Below are 16,286 nucleotides of genomic sequence, written 5' to 3' on the forward strand. Positions count from 1 at the left end.
CGTGAATGGGCTTAATGACCCCATCAAAAGGCGCAGGGTTTCAGACTGGATAAAAAAGCAGGACCCATCTATTTGCTGTCTACAAGAGACTCATTTTAGACAGAAGGACACCTACAACCTGAAAATAAAAGGTTGGAGAACCATTTACCATTCAAATGGTCCTCAAAAGAAAGCAGGGGTTGCCATCCTTATATCAGATAAGATAAAATTTACCCCAAAGACTATAGTGAGAGATGAAGAGGGACACTATCTCATACTCAAAGGATCTATCCAACAAGAGGACTTAACAATCCTCAATATATATGCCCCGAATGTGGGAGCTGCCAAATATTTAAACCAATTAATAACCAAACTCAAGAAATACCTTGATAATAATACACTTATACTTGGTGACTTCAATCTAGCCCTTTCTACCCTGGATAGGTCTTCTAAGCACAACATCTCCAAAGAAACAAGAGCTTTAAATGATACACTGGACCAGATGGATTTCACAGATATCTACAGAACTTTACATCCAAACTCAACTGAATACACATTCTTCTCAAGTGCACATGGAACTTTATCCAGGATAGACCACATACTGGGTCACAAATCGGGTCTGAACCGATACCAAAAGATCGGGATAGTCCCCTGTATATTCTCAGACAATAATGCCTTGAAATTAGAACTTAATCACAACAAGAAGTTTGGAAGGACCACAAACACATGGAGGTTAAGGACCATCCTGCTAAAAGATGAAAAGGTCAACCAGGAAATTAAGGAAGAATTAAAAAGATTCATGGAAACTAATGAGAATGAAGATCCAACCATTCAAAATCTTTGGGATGCAGCAAAAGCAGTCCTGAGGGGGAAATACATCGCAATACAAGCATCCATTCAAAAACTGGAAAGATCTCAAATTCAAAAGCTCACCTTACACATAAAGGAACTAGAGAAAAAGCAACAAATGGACCCCACCCCCAGCAGAAGAAGACAGTTAATTAAAATTCGAGCAGAACTCAATGATATCGAGACCAGAAGAACTGTGGAACAGATCAACAGAACCAGGAGTTGGTTCTTTGAAAGAATTAATAAGATAGATAAACCATTAGCGAACCTTATTAAAAAGAAGAGAGAGAAGACTCAAATTAATAAAATCATGAATGAGAAAGGAGAGATCACTACCAACACCAAGGAAATACCAACGATTTTCAAAACATATTATGAACAGCTGTACGCCAATAAATTAGGAAATCTAGAAGAAATGGACGCATTCCTGGAAAGCCACAAACTACCAAAACTGGAGCAGGAAGAAATAGAAAACCTGAACAGGCCAATAACCAGGGAAGAAATTGAAGCAGTCATCAAAAACCTCCCAAGACACAAGAGTCCAGGGCCAGATGGCTTCCCAGGGGAATTCTATCAAACGTTTAAAGAAGAAATCATACCTATTCTACTAAAGCTGTTTGGAAAGATAGAAAGAGATGGAGTACTTCCAAATTCGTTCTATGAGGCCAGCATCACCTTAATTCCAAAACCAGACAAAGACCCCACCAAAAAGGAGAATTACAGACCAATATCCCTGAAGAACATGGATGCAAAAATTCTCAACAAGATACTAGCCAATAGGATCCAACAACACATTAAGAAAATTATTCACCATGACCAAGTAGGATTTATCCCTGGGACACAAGGCTGGTTCAACACTCGTAAAACCATCAATGTGATTCATCATATCAGCAAGAGAAAAACCAAGAACCATATGATACTCTCATTAGATGCAGAGAAAGCATTTGACAAAATACAGCATCCATTCCTGATCAAAACCCTTCAGAGTGTTGGGATAGAGGGAACTTTCCTCAACATCTTAAAAGCCATCTACGAAAAGCCCACAGCAAATATCATTCTCAATGGGGAAGCACTGGGAGCCTTTCCCCTAAGATCAGGAACAAGACAGGGATGTCCACTCTCACCACTGCTGTTCAACATAGTTCTGGAAGTCCTCGCCTCAGGAATCAGACAACAAAAAGACATTAAAGGCATTCAAATTGGCAAAGAAGAAGTCAAACTCTCCCTCTTCGCCGATGACATGATACTCTACATAGAAAACCCAAAAGCCTCCACCCCAAGATTGCTAGAACTCATACAGCAATTTGGTAGCGTGGCAGGATACAAAGTCAATGCCCAGAAATCAATGGCATTTCTATACACTAACAATGAGACTGAAGAAAGAGAAATTAAGGAGTCAATCCCATTTACAATTGCACCCAAAAGCATAAGATACCTAGGAATAAACCTAACCAAAGAGGTAAAAGATCTATACCCTAAAAACTATAGAACACTTCTGTAAGAAATTGAGGAAGACACAAAGAGATGGAAAAATATTCCATGCTCATGGATTGGCAGAATTAATATTGTAAAAATGTCAATGTTACCCAGGGCAATTTATACGTTTAATGCAATCCCTATCAAAATACCATGGACTTTCTTCAGAGAGTTAGAACAAATTATTTTAAGATTTGTGTGGAATCAGAAAAGACCCCGAATAGCCAGGGGAATTTTAAAAAAGAAAACCATAGCTGGGGGCATCACAATGCCAGATTTCACGTTGTACTACAAAGCTGTGGTCATCACACAGTGTGGTACTGGCACAAAAACAGACACATAGATCAATGGAACAGAATAGAGAACCCAGAAGTAGACCCTGAAATGTACGGTCATCTAATATTCGATAAAGGAGGAAAGACTATCCATTGGAAGAAAGACAGTCTCTTCAATAAATGGTGCTGGGAAAATTGGACATCCACATGCAGAAGAATGAAACTGGACCACTCTCTTTCACCATACACAAAGATAAACTCAAAATGGATGAGAGATCTAAATGTGAGACAAGATTCCATCAAAATCCTAGAGGAGAACACAGGTAACACCCTTTTTGAACTTGGCCACCGTAACTTCTTGCAAGATACATCCACAAAGGCAAAAGAAACAAAAGCAAAAATGAACTATTGGGACTTCATCAAGATAAGAAGCTTTTGCACAGCAAAGGATACAGTCAACAAAACTAAAAGACAACCTACAGAATGGGAGAAGATATTTGCAAATGACATATCAGATAAAGGGCTAGTTTCCAAAATCTATAAAGAACTTATTAAACTCAACACCAAAGAAACAAACAATCCAATCATGAAATGGGCAAAAGACATGAAGAGAAATCTCACAGAGGAAGACATGGACATGGCCAACATGAACATGAGAAAATGCTCTGCATCACTTGCCATCAGGGAAATACAAATCAAAACCACAATGAGATACCACCTCACACCAGTGAGAATGGGGAAAATTAACAAGTCAGGAAACAACAAATGTTGGAGAGGATGCGGAGAAAAGGGAACCCTCTTACACTGTTGGTGGGAATGTGAACTGGTGCAGCCACTCTGGAAAACTGTGTGGAGGTTCCTCAAAGAGTTAAAAATAGACCTGCCCTACGACCCAGCAATTGCACTGTTGGGGATTTACCCCAAAGATTCAGATGCAATGAAACGTCGGGACACCTGCACCCCGATGTTTCTATCAGCAATGTCCACAATAGCCAAACTGTGGAAGGAGCCTCGGTGTCCATCGAAAGATGAATGGATAAAGAAGATGTGGTTTATGTATACAATGGAATATTACTCAGCAATTAGAAACGACAAATACCCACCATTTGCTTCAACGTGGATGGAACTGGAGGGTATTATGCTGAGTGAAATAAGTCAATCCGAGAAGGACAAACAGTGTATGTTCTCATTCATTTGGGGAATATGAATAATAGTGAAAGGGAATATAAAGGAAGGGAAAAGAAATGTTGGGAAATATCAGGAAGGGAGACAGAACATAAAGACTCCTAACTCTGGGAAACGAACTAGGGGTGGTGGAAGGGGAGGAGGGCGGGTGTTGGAGGGGAATGGGTGACGGGCACTGAGGTGGACACTTGATGGGATGAGCACTGGGTGTTTTTCTGTATGTTGGTAAATTGAACACCAATAAAAATTAATTAAAAAAAAAAAAAGAAAGGGCAATCTGAAAAAAAATAAAATAAAATAAAATAAAAATAAAAAAAAAGATAGATAAACCATTAGGCAGCCTTATTAAAAAGAATAGAGAAATGACTCAAATTAATAAAATCAGGACTGAGAAAGGAGAGATCACGACTAACACCAAGGACACAAAGGATTTTAAAAATATATTATGAACAGCTATACGCCAGTAAATTAGGCAATCTAGAGGAATCGGATGCATTTCTGAAAAATCACAAACTACCAAAACTGGAACTGGAGAAACAGAAAACTGAAGAGGCCAATAACCAGGGAGAAAATTGAAGCAGTCATCAAAAACCTCCCAAGACACAAAAGTCCAGGGCCAGATGGCTTTCCTGGGGAATTCTATCAAATGTTTAATGAAGAAACCATGCCTATTCTACTAAAGCTGTTTGGAAAGGTAGAACGAAATGGAATACTTCCAGACTCATTCTATGAGGCCATCCTCACGTTAATTCCAAAACCAGACAAAGACCCCACCAAAAAGGAGAATTATAGACCAATATCCCTGATGAAAATGGATGCAAAAATTCTCAACAAGATACTAGCCAATAGGATCCAAGAATACATTAAGAAGATTATTCAACATGACCAAGTGGGATTTATCCCCGGGACACAAGGCTGGTTCAACACTCGTAAAGCAATCAACGTGATAGATCATATCAACAAGAGAAAATACAAGAACTACATGATTCTCTCCACATATGCAGAAAAACATTTTACAAAATACAGCATCCGTTCTTAATTAAAACTCTTCAGAGTGTAGGGATAGAGGGAACATTCCTCAGCATCTTAAAAGCCATCTACAAAAAGCCCACAGCAAATATCATTCTCAATGGGGAAGCACTGGGAGCCTTTCCCCTAAGATCAGGAACAAGACAGGGATGTCCACTCTCACCACTGCTATTCAACATAATACTAGAAGTCCTAGCCTCAGCAATGAGGCATCAAAAAGAAATAAAAGGCATTCAAAATGGCAAAGAAGTCAAACTCTCCCTCTTTGTAGATGACATGATACTTTACATAGAAAACCCAAAAGACTCCACCCCAAGATTACTAGAACTCATACAGCAATTTGGCAGTGTGGCAGGATATAAAATAAACACCCAGAAGTCAGTGGCATTTCTCTATACTAACAATGAGCCTGAAGAAAGAGAAATTAAGGAGTCAATCCTATTTACAATTGCACCTAAAATATATCAGATACCTAGGAATGAACATAAGCAAAGAGATAAAGGATCTATACCCTAAAAACTATAGAACACTTCTGAAAGAAATTAAAGAAGACACAAAGAGATTGAAAAATTTTCCATGCTCATGAATTGGAAGAATTAATATTGTGAAAATGTCCATGTTACCCAGGGCAATTTACACGTTTAATGCAATCCCTATCAAAATACCATGGACTTTCTTCAGAGAGTTTGAACAAATTATTTTAAGATTTGTGTGGAATCAGAAAAGACCCCAAATAGCCAGGGGAATATTAAAAAATAAAACCATATCTGGGGGCATCACAATGCCAGATTTCAGGTTGTACTACAAAGCTGTGGTCATCAAGACAGTGTGATACTGGCAAAAAAATACACACATAGATCAATGGAACAGAATAGAGAATCCAGAAGTAGACCCTCAACTTTATGGTCAACTAATATTTGACAAAGGAGCACAGACTATCCACTCGAAGAAAGTCTCTTCAATAAATGGTGCTCGGAAAATAGCACATCCACATGCGGAAGAATGAAGCTAGACCATTCTCTTACACCATACACAAATATAAACTCAAAATGGATGAAAGATCTTAATGTGAGACAAGATTCCATCAAAATCCTAGAGGAGAACACAGGCAACACCCTTCTTGAACTTGGCCACAGCAACTTCTTGCAAGATACATCCATGAAGGAAAGAGAAGGACAAACATTATATGGTCTTATTTATTTGGGGAATATAAAAAATAGTGAAAGGGAATAGGGGGAAAGGAGACAAAATGAGCTGGAAATATCAGACAGGGAGACAAAACATGAAAGTCTCCTAACTCTGTGAAACGAACTAGGGGTGGTAGAAGGGGAGGTGGGCGGGGGGTGGGGGTGACTGGGTGACGGGCACTGAAGGGGGCACTTGATGGGATGAGCACTTGATGTTATTCTATATGTTGGCAAATTGAACACCAATAAAAAATAAAAAAGAAAGAAAGAAAGAAAAAGAATTATGCAAAATTAGAATAGACTCATGGAGTCAATGACTTCATCACATGCATTAAAATTTACATTATAGGAATGCCACAAGAAGTGAGAGAAAAAGGAGGCAGCAAATGTATTTGAAGAAATAATAGCTGAAAACTTTCCTAATCTGGGGAAGAAAACAGATATCTAGATCCAGGAGGCACAGAGAGAATCCCCAAGCAAAATCAGCAAAAGTAGATCCACACCAAGACATGTAATTTAATTTAAATGGGGGTGCCTGGGTGGCTCAGTCGGTTGAATAATTGACTCTTGGTTTTGGCTCAGGTCATGATCTCAGAGTCATGAGATGAAGACCTGCATTGGGCTTCATGCTTCAAATAGAGTCCGCTTGAGATTCTCTCCCTCTCCCTCCTCCCATCCCCATACTAGTGCTCAATCTCTCTAAAATAAAATAAATAAATAAAACCATTAACAATAAAATAATAAAATAAAATAAATGTCAAAGGAGTGATAAAAAAAATTTACAAAGCAGCAAGACAAGAAGACTGTGACATACAAGGGGACTCTCATAAATCTATTAGTAGATTTTTCATCAGAAACTTGGAAAACCAGAAATACATGGCATGATATAATTAATATGCTGAGTGGGAAAAGTCTGTAGGCAAGATTTTTCTATCCAGCAAGGCTATCGTTCAGAATAGAAGGAGAGATAAAGAGCTTCCCAGATAAGCAAAAACTATAGGGGTTTATGACCACTAAACTAGTCCTGTAAGAGATATGAAACTCTCTTTGAGTGAAAAGAAGAGACCAGAGTGACAGTATGAATGTAAAACACAAAAACAGTAAAAATAAATACTTCTATTAAAAAATCAGTCAAGGAAATCATAAAATAAAATGATAAAAAATATCTCCTCGAATATCTGCCAAATTGAAGCAGGAAGAAATAGAAAATTTGAATGAACCAAATACCAGCAAGGAGATTGAATCAGTAATCAAAAGCTTCCAATGAACAAAAGTCCAAGACTAGATTCCTTCACAGATGAATTCTACCAACCATTTATTTTTTTAAGTGAAGTGGAATTTTTTATTGCTTTTTTTGGATACTTTTTTATTGGAGTTCAATTTGCTAACATATAGCCTAACACCCAGTGCTCATCCCATCAAGTGCCCCCCTCAGTACTCATCACTCAGTCAACCCATCCCCCCGCTCACCTCCCCTTCCTCTACCCCTTGTTCGTTTCCCAGAGTTAGGTGTCTCTCATGTTCTGTTACCCTCACTGATATTTCCCACCCATTTTCTCTCCTTTCCCCTTTAATCCCTTTCACTATTTTTTATATTACCTGAACGAATGAGACCATATAATGTTTGTCCTTCTCCGATTGACTTACTTCACTCAGCATAAACCTTACAGTTTTATCCATGTCGAAGCAAATGGTGGGTATTTGTCATTTCTAATGGCTGAGTAATATTCCATTGTATATATATATACAATATCTTCTTTCCAAACATTTAAAGAAGAGTTAATACCTATTCTCAAACAATTCCAAAAAATTAAAATGGAAGGAAAACTTTGAAATTCATTCCGCAAGGCCAGCATTACCCTGATACCAAAATCTGATAAAGATACCGAAAAAAGAGAGAGCTAAAGGCCAATATCTTTGATGAACCTACATGCCAAAATCCTCAAAAAATACTAGCAAACAGAAACCAAAAATATATTTTAAAAAATCATTCACCACCGTCAAGTAGGCTTTATTCCCAGTATCTAAGTGTGGTGGAATAATCACAATTCAATTGATGTGTTACATCACATCAATAAGAGTAAGGATAAAAACCTTATGAGCATTTCAATAGACACAGGAAAAGCATTTGACAAAGTACAACATCCATTCATCATAAAAGCCCTCAACAAAGTAGGTTTAGAGGAAACACCACAACATAATAAAGGCCATAGGAAAACATACAGCAAACATTATACCTAATGGGGAAAAACTGACAGCTTTCCCCTAAAATCAGGAATAAGGCAAGGATGTCCACTCTCAACACTTTTAGTCAACGTAGTACTGGAAGTCCTAGCCGCAGCAATTAAACAACAAAAAGCAATAAAAGGTATCCAAATTGATAAGGAATAAGTAACACATTCACTATTTACAGATGACAAAATACTCTATATGGAAAACCCTAAAGATTTCACACACACACAAACCTGCTAAAACTAATACACAAATTCAGCAAAGTCACAAGATAAAAAAAATCAATGTGCAGAAATATGTTGCATTTCTATACACTAATGAACAAGCAGAAAGAGAAATTAAGAAAACAGTCCCATTGAAAATTGCACCAAAAAGAATAAAATATCTAAGAATAAACTGAACCAAATAGATTAAAGATATGTACTCTGAAAGCTATAACACTGATGAAAGCAACTGAACATGACACAAAGTAATGGAAAGACACTCCATGCTCATAGATTGGAAGAACAAATATTGTTAAAACTTCTGTAATACCCAAAGCATTCTAAAGATTTAATTCAATTCTTATCAAGATACCAACAGCATTTTTCACAGAACTGGAACAAAGAATCCTAAAATGTATATGGAAACACAAAAGGTCCCAAATTGCCATAGCAAATTTAAAAGGAAAACCAAAGATGGAGTTATCACTGTTCCAGACTTCAATTGATATTACTCAGATGTAGTAATCAAAACAGTATGGTACTGGCACAAAAATAGACATATAGATCAATAGAATAGAATAGAGAACACAAAAGTTAACCCAAAATTATATGGTCAATCATCTGGCAATGTAGGAAAGAATATCCACTGGGGGATAAAACAGTCTCTTCAACAAATAATATTGGGAAAACTGGATAATTACATGCAAACGAATGAAACTAGACCACTTTCTTTCACTATACCCCAAAATAAATTCCAAATAGATTAAAGACTTAAATGAAAGATCTGAAACCATAAAAATCTTAGCAGATAGCACAGGCAGTAACTTCTTTGACATCAGCTGTAGCAATATTTTTCTGGATATGTCTCCTGAGGCAAGGGAAATAAAAGCAAAAATAAACTATTGGGATTCCATTAAAATAAAAAGCTTCTGCACAGTAAATGATCAACAAAAAGAAAAAGCAGCCTACTGCTTTTTATGGAATGGAAAAGATATTTGCAAATGACATATCCAATAAAAGATTAGTATCCAAAACTTATGAAGAACTTATACAACTCAACACCCAAAAAACAAATACTCTAATTAAAAATAGGCAGAAGACACGAAGGGACATTTCTCCAAAGAAAACATCCAGATGGCCAACAATTGAAAAGATTCTCAACATCACTCATCAACAGGAAAATGTAGATAAAAACTATAATGAGGTATCATTTCATACTTGTCAGAATGGCTGAAATCAAATACACAAGAAACAATAAATGTTGGTGAGGATGTGAAGGAAAAGAAAACCACGTGCACTGCTTATAGGAATGCAAACTGGTGTTGCCACTATGGAAAATTGTGTGGAGGTTCCTCAATATTAAATAATAGCACTGCCCTATTATCCAGTAATCATACTACTGAGTATTTACCTAAAAATTACAGAAACATTAATTCAAAGGGATACATGCAACCCTATGCTTATAGCAGGGTTATATACAATAACCAAGTAGTGAAGCACCCCCAAATGTCCATCCATAGATAATATATATATATATATATATATATATATATATATATATATAATTTGCCATAAAAAAGAATAAAATCTTATCATTTGCAACAACATTGATGGAGCTAGAGAATATAATGCTATGCGAAATAAGTCAGATAAAGACAAATATGATTTCTCCCATACATAGCATTTAAGAAACAAAAAGAAAATGAGCAAAGGAAAAAGGAACAAATCAAGAAACATACTCTGAACTATAGAAAGCAAATTGATGGTTACCAGAGGGGAGGTGGGTAGGGGAATGGGTGAAATTGGTGATGGGGATTAAGGAATGCACCTGTTGTGATGAGCACTGGGTAATGTATGGATTATTAAATCACTATACTGTATACCTAAAACTAATATAATACTGTGTGTTAGCTATGCTGGAATTTAAATAAAAAAATAGGGGCACCTGGGTGGCACAGTCAGTTAAGCATCCAATTCTTGGTTTCAGCTCAGGTGGTGATGTTAGGGTCATGAAATTGAGTCCCATGTCAGGGTTTGAGCTCAGCAAAGAGTCTGTTTAAGATTCTCTCTCCCTCCCTCTCCCACTGTTTCTCCCCTATCTCTAAAATAAATAAATCTTTAATTTTTAAAAAATAATAAAATGGTTAAGATGGTAAATTTTATGTTATTTTTTACAATAAAAAATTGTAAAAATGCACTCATGGGATGTAAAAATATCATCTCCAGGGCAGTAGGTATTTCTGTGGATGATGGGACATGCATGAGATTAGAGAGAAGTAAAACTGTATTTATTATAAATAAATCTGCATCAAATATCAAAAATATATTTGGTATTTTTCAAACATGGATGGAGAGAACATAGGTGTTTGCTATAGTCTTTACTTTTATATTTGAAATACTTCATGAAAAAAAAAACAAAAAACAAAAAACAAATTAAATACTTCATGATTTTAGAATCTTTTTTTTTAAATCCCAAGATTTATACAATGTATTATCTGAGATTTCACAAATAACGAAGGCAAAAAAGGGATCTGAATCCAGGTCTACTTAATTCTAAATACCTTAAGAGAAACCCCTGTTCTAAACTCTTGGTTAAACAAATTTAGATTTAAATGGCTGAGAGCATGTAAAATGGTAGCCTGATATCTCTTATCTTCTCATCTAGTGGAATCAGCCGTTTCCATAGTGCCTCTGACCTAGATGGTTGATATCTAGCTAAATAAATTGTATTAGTTGTATTTCTTAAGTATTTCCAAAGTAATTTGTTTCTAGTTCCCACTTACATACATTATATCACTTTTATCCTTGCTCATTAGCTATCATTAATGAAACCCTAATTGCCTAGAAGTTTCCCCCTATATTCTTCATTCCTAAAGTCTATATACTTGGAAATCTCAAACTTAATTGAAAATCTACACAGAATAGTCATGCTAGAAAATAATGTTGGTATAAGGACATGCCCTAGAATAGGAAGTGAAAGCCATTTTCCATCTTCTGTGCATTATGTAAGAAAGTGCCAACAAACATAGCCACTGGGTGCAATAGAGGACACAACAAACTTTTGTTCCAATGGTCCAATGGTCAGAATTGTTCAGTAGTCCTTATCCAAGGGGATATTTTTTTTTGTCATATGTAAATGATATGTATGTGTAATAAAAAGGAAGAGAGTCACTATAAGCAACATACATTCTGCTGGGCACATGACCAACTAACTCAAATGTTAGTTAACTTCTCTGGCCCTCAATTTTCTTGTCTCTAAAATCAGTTGTTCAAATATCCACTAAGGTTTCCCACCATTTATGAACCTTTATGGCTTTATTTGACTATGGATGAATATTTTAAATAAGCCAGCTATTCCAGGGATGCCTGGGTGGCTCAGTGGTTGAGTGTCTACTTTGGTTCAGGGCATGATCCCAATCCCACATCAGGCTTCCTGATGCCTGGGTGGCTGGGTGGCTAAGTGGTTGAGTGTCTACTTTGGTTCAGGGACGCCTGGGTGGCTCAGTGGTTGAGTGTCTACTTTGGTTCAGGGACGCCTGGGTGGCTCAGTGGTTGAGTGTCTACTTTGGTTCAGGGACGCCTGGGTGGCTCAGTGGTTGAGTGTCTACTTTGGTTCAGGGCATAATCCCAATCCCACATCAGGCTTCCTGCCATGGAGCCTGCTTCTCCCTCTGCCTGTGTCTCTGGCTCTCTGTCTGTGTTTCTCAAGAATAAATAAATAGGGATCCCTGGGTGGCGCAGCGGTTTGGCACCTGCCTTTGGCCCAGGGCGCGATCCTGGAGACCCCAGATCGAATCCCACGTCGGGCTCCCGGTGCATGGAGCCTGCTTCTCCCTCTGCCTGTGTCTCTGCCTCTCTCTCTCTCTCTGTGTGACTATCATAAATAAAAATTAAAAAAAAAAGAATAAATAAATAAATAAAATATTTTTTTAAACCCAGCTATTCCAATTTATCCTTCATATACCTATTTTGAAATTCTTGAACAAAATATTGTGAACTTCAGAAAACATTGGAAACATTTAATATAAGACATTAGTTTAAGTTTCCATGGATTAAATGGCATAAAGAAATCCTATTTCATACAGTTTTAGCAAGTCCTAAATTTTATCTAGAGATTATCTGCAAATAAATACTTTCTTCAAAATATTTAGAAAGGTTGTAGAATAGCTCACACTTCAGAGAGAGCTTTGATTTCAGTCAATGGTGGTCACTTAAGCGCTGATTTTAGGGGTGCCTCATTCTTAGATTTTATTCCTTATTACTTACCATTGGCCACACTACTAAGGTTTTTAAAGATTTGATATAGTAGTGCGGCCAATGAACAAGGGGTAGTGAAAAGGGAGGTTGGCGGGGGGATGGGGTGACTGAGAAGGGCACTTGATGGGATAAGCACTGGGTGTTATGTTATATGTTGGCAAATCAAACTCCAATAAAAAATATACAAAAAATAAAAATTAAAAAAATAAATAAAAATAAAAAGACATTTTCACTCAGAATTTTATCTATATATTTTGTTCTGTTAATAAAATCAATATATTATATATCTTGGTAATAAAAAACACATTAAGATCATTAACTACACAGTTTAATCTTGGCTTAATTATTTTACTAAGTACCTGATAAATTATTTTTTATACACAAAAATATTCAATTCTTCAAGTAATTTCTGTTTCACAGAAATTTATTCACTAAGTGAATAAAGGATGAATTATACATTAAGTGATGTTATGACAACTAGTCATAACAACTTTGTCTATGACAAAATTAGATCCCTCCTTCAGTGATGTGACAAGGAATGTTTAGCAACACATTCTCTACAACATGGAGATTTGGAGCCTGATTTTGATTACTTGCCAATTTCTGTAGTATAAATACTCCCACCATGGGGTAAACCATGATGTTAAGGAATGGAAAATTGGGAAGAGATGCACCCAATCATCTCTGGCAAACTGATTTCAGCATAACACTGATACCCAACAAGACACACAAATATGAATACCAGATAGAGTGTAGATCTAAATGTGAAAAATAAAACTTTAAAACTTATAGAAAAAATAGATAAGGCTATATGACAAGGGGATAAAAAAGAAACGCATAGCAATACCAAAATAAGTAGAAACTTCTTCCACATTATTTTTTTTAAAGATTTTATTTATTTATTCATGAGTGACAGAGAAAGAGGCAGAGACACAGGCAGAGGGAGAAGCAGGCTCCATGGGACTCGATCCCCAGTCTCTAGGATCACGCCCTGGGCCAAAGGTGGCATTAAACCGCTGAGCCACCCGGGCTGAGCCAGCTGGACTGCCCCTTCTTCCACATTATTAAGGCACATTGATAATAGTGAAAATATACTTGTATTTTCTAACTCTCAGTGTTCAATATTATTTTAGATCACCAAGAGAAAACCCTAGCACTTAAAATTGTATAAAGGGGGAGGCAAGGAAGCAGCGTTTTTAGTCGCGCGGCCCGGGATCAGGGGGAGGCAGGTTGTGGGGGCCCCGGCTGGGGGTCCGCGGGGATCCCCGGTTCCGTGCCAGGATCCTGCATGCTCCCGGCGGCGGGCGCGGCGAGGCAAGCGCGCGGGGCAGAAAGCGGAGGAGCCCAGAGGAGCCGGTGGGAGAAGGGGAGGAGCGCCGGGCTCGCCATCCCCCCGGCGCCGGCTCTGCGGCTGCTGAATCAGAAACCGCAGGGAGGATCCGGGGAAATAAAGACGCCCGAGAAGGACCTCCAGAGAGGCCGCCTGAGCCGGGGCCCGCGCGCCGCCGCACCAGCCCCCCGCTTGGGTGACTCGGGCGGGCGGTCGGAGCACTCAGCTACGCACGCCCCGGGGGCCCCCGCCGACACCGGCGCTGCAGCCATGAAGGCGCTGCTGCACAATGGCTTCCACCCGCCGCCATTCCAGCCCCAGCGCCTCCCGCTCTTGCCAGAGCTCCAGCCGCAGCCACTGCCCCCTCAGCACGACTCCCCAGCCAAGAAATGCCGGCTGCAGAGGAGAATGAGGAAACACAGGCTGCCATTCCCATGGTTCAGCATGGATATCGGCGGAACGCTGATTAAATTGGTCTACTTCGAACCGAAGGATATTACAGCTGAAGAGGAAAGAGAAGAGGTGGAGAACCTGAAGAGCATCATGAAGTATTTCACTTCTAATATGGCTTATGGGAAAACCGTCCATGGGATCCGAGACGTCCATCTAGAAATGAAAAATTTGACCGTGTGTGGGCGCAAAAGGAACCTGCACTTCATCCGCTTCCCCAGCTGTGCCATGCACAGGTTTATTCAGATGCGCGGCGAGAACTTCTCCAGCCTATGCACCACCCTCTGCGCCACCGGAGGCGGGGCTTTCAAGTTTGTAAAGGACTTCAGAATGATTGCTGACCTGCAGCTCCATAAACTGGATGAACTGGACTGTCTGATTCAGGGCCTGTTTTATGTTGACTCCGTCGGCTTCAACGGCAAGCCGGAATGTTACTATTTTGAAAATCCTACAAATCCTGAATTGTGTAAAAAAAATATATATATGCCTTATTGCCTTGATAACCCATACCCTATTTTGCCGGCGAACATGGGCTCAGGTGTCAGCGTTCTAGCAGTATACTCCAAGGACAACTATAAAAGCATTACAGGGACCAGGTAAACATGGTTTCTACTGGGAGAACCTTTCTGTACTTAAACCCAGGCCTCTATATTGAATACCAGTTTATAAAAAGATTATTTGTGTTGAGCACATTTTTAAAAGAAATAGCTTAAAAAGGATTTATTGCATGATATGTTAACATAGCAAGAGGATAATTTATATGAAGATTCATAAAACATAGTCCTTAGCCTGCTGGAAACTGGTCAGGTTGAGGGAAGAAGGCCACACCCACTCAAAACAAAAAGCAGTATGTGTTAAGTGCCAAATGAATGGCAGGGACCGTAGGATCCACAAGAAAGGGTGCTTGGGATGGTCAGAGAGGGCCTCAGAAGAAGCCTTCTTTTATAATTTCCTTGGTGCCTAGCACAGGATGAATTGCTTAAAATCATCTGTCATTCCAACCAGTAAACCAAACTGGGTTTACCAAAAAAAAAAAAAAAAAAGTTTTTTACCCTCGGTTAAATGTCCCACCTGAAAACTGGAATAGTTGGCATGCCTCATAAGGAATTTCGGAGTACCACAGACAGGTTTAAAACAGCCCTCCAAGAGGGGGAGAGTACCTGGTAGTTAGTGCGTTCGCGCCCTAAGGGCAGAGGCGCTCAGCTTCCTGTTAGTAGGGATCAGACATGAAAAGAGGATCCAGGATCAGAAATCTTTGAGACGTCCTTGTGTAAATGAAATTTTTAAAAGTTTTTCTTACTTGCAAGTGAATGATTTGGTATGAAGTGTTTCTCCCACTTAGGAGACCCCAGAACCTGTTTTTAGAGAAATGACTTAAGGAACTAGTGCCATGTGGAATGTGCTTTGGAACATGATGTTGAAACCATTGGGGTTTTTTTATTTGTTTTTGCTTTTTTAAAGATTTTATTTATTCATGAGAGACCCACAGAGAGGGGCAGAGACATAGGCAGGGGGTGATGCAGGCTCCCGGCGGGGAACCCAATGTGGGACTCGATTTGGGGACCCCAGGATCACGCCCTGAGCCGAAGGCAGACGCTCAACTGCTGAGCACCCAACTGCTGAGCCGTCCCAGAAAACATTGGTTTTCAAAGATGAAGATATCATGTCACTCCTCTGGGCCTCCACATCTTTGTTTGTGCCATGAAGGGAGTCATTTCTTAGATAGTGTCTGTGGACATTTCCAGCCCTGAAATTCTGCTGCACTCCTCCCTCATCCATTAGGAGAAACAGCACTGTTTTGCTACTGTATATCCATGATCTGTAAGGGGTCTGC

General features: G+C 38.8%; 1 protein-coding gene across 1 annotated transcript; it reads left to right on the top strand.

The window, feature by feature from the left end:
- The first annotated feature begins 8,671 nt into the window (after nt 1-8,671).
- Nucleotides 8,672-15,052, top strand: LOC121482570 (pantothenate kinase 1-like). The gene is given in 3 exon segments (XM_041740438.1): nt 8,672-8,681; nt 13,846-13,881; nt 13,884-15,052. Coding segments are annotated over 3 exon segments (1,215 nt in total).
- The last annotated feature ends 1,234 nt before the right edge of the window (nt 15,053-16,286 follow it).

This window comes from Vulpes lagopus, chromosome X (assembly GCF_018345385.1).
Source record: "Vulpes lagopus strain Blue_001 chromosome X, ASM1834538v1, whole genome shotgun sequence".
Taxonomy (NCBI): Eukaryota; Metazoa; Chordata; class Mammalia; order Carnivora; family Canidae; genus Vulpes; species Vulpes lagopus.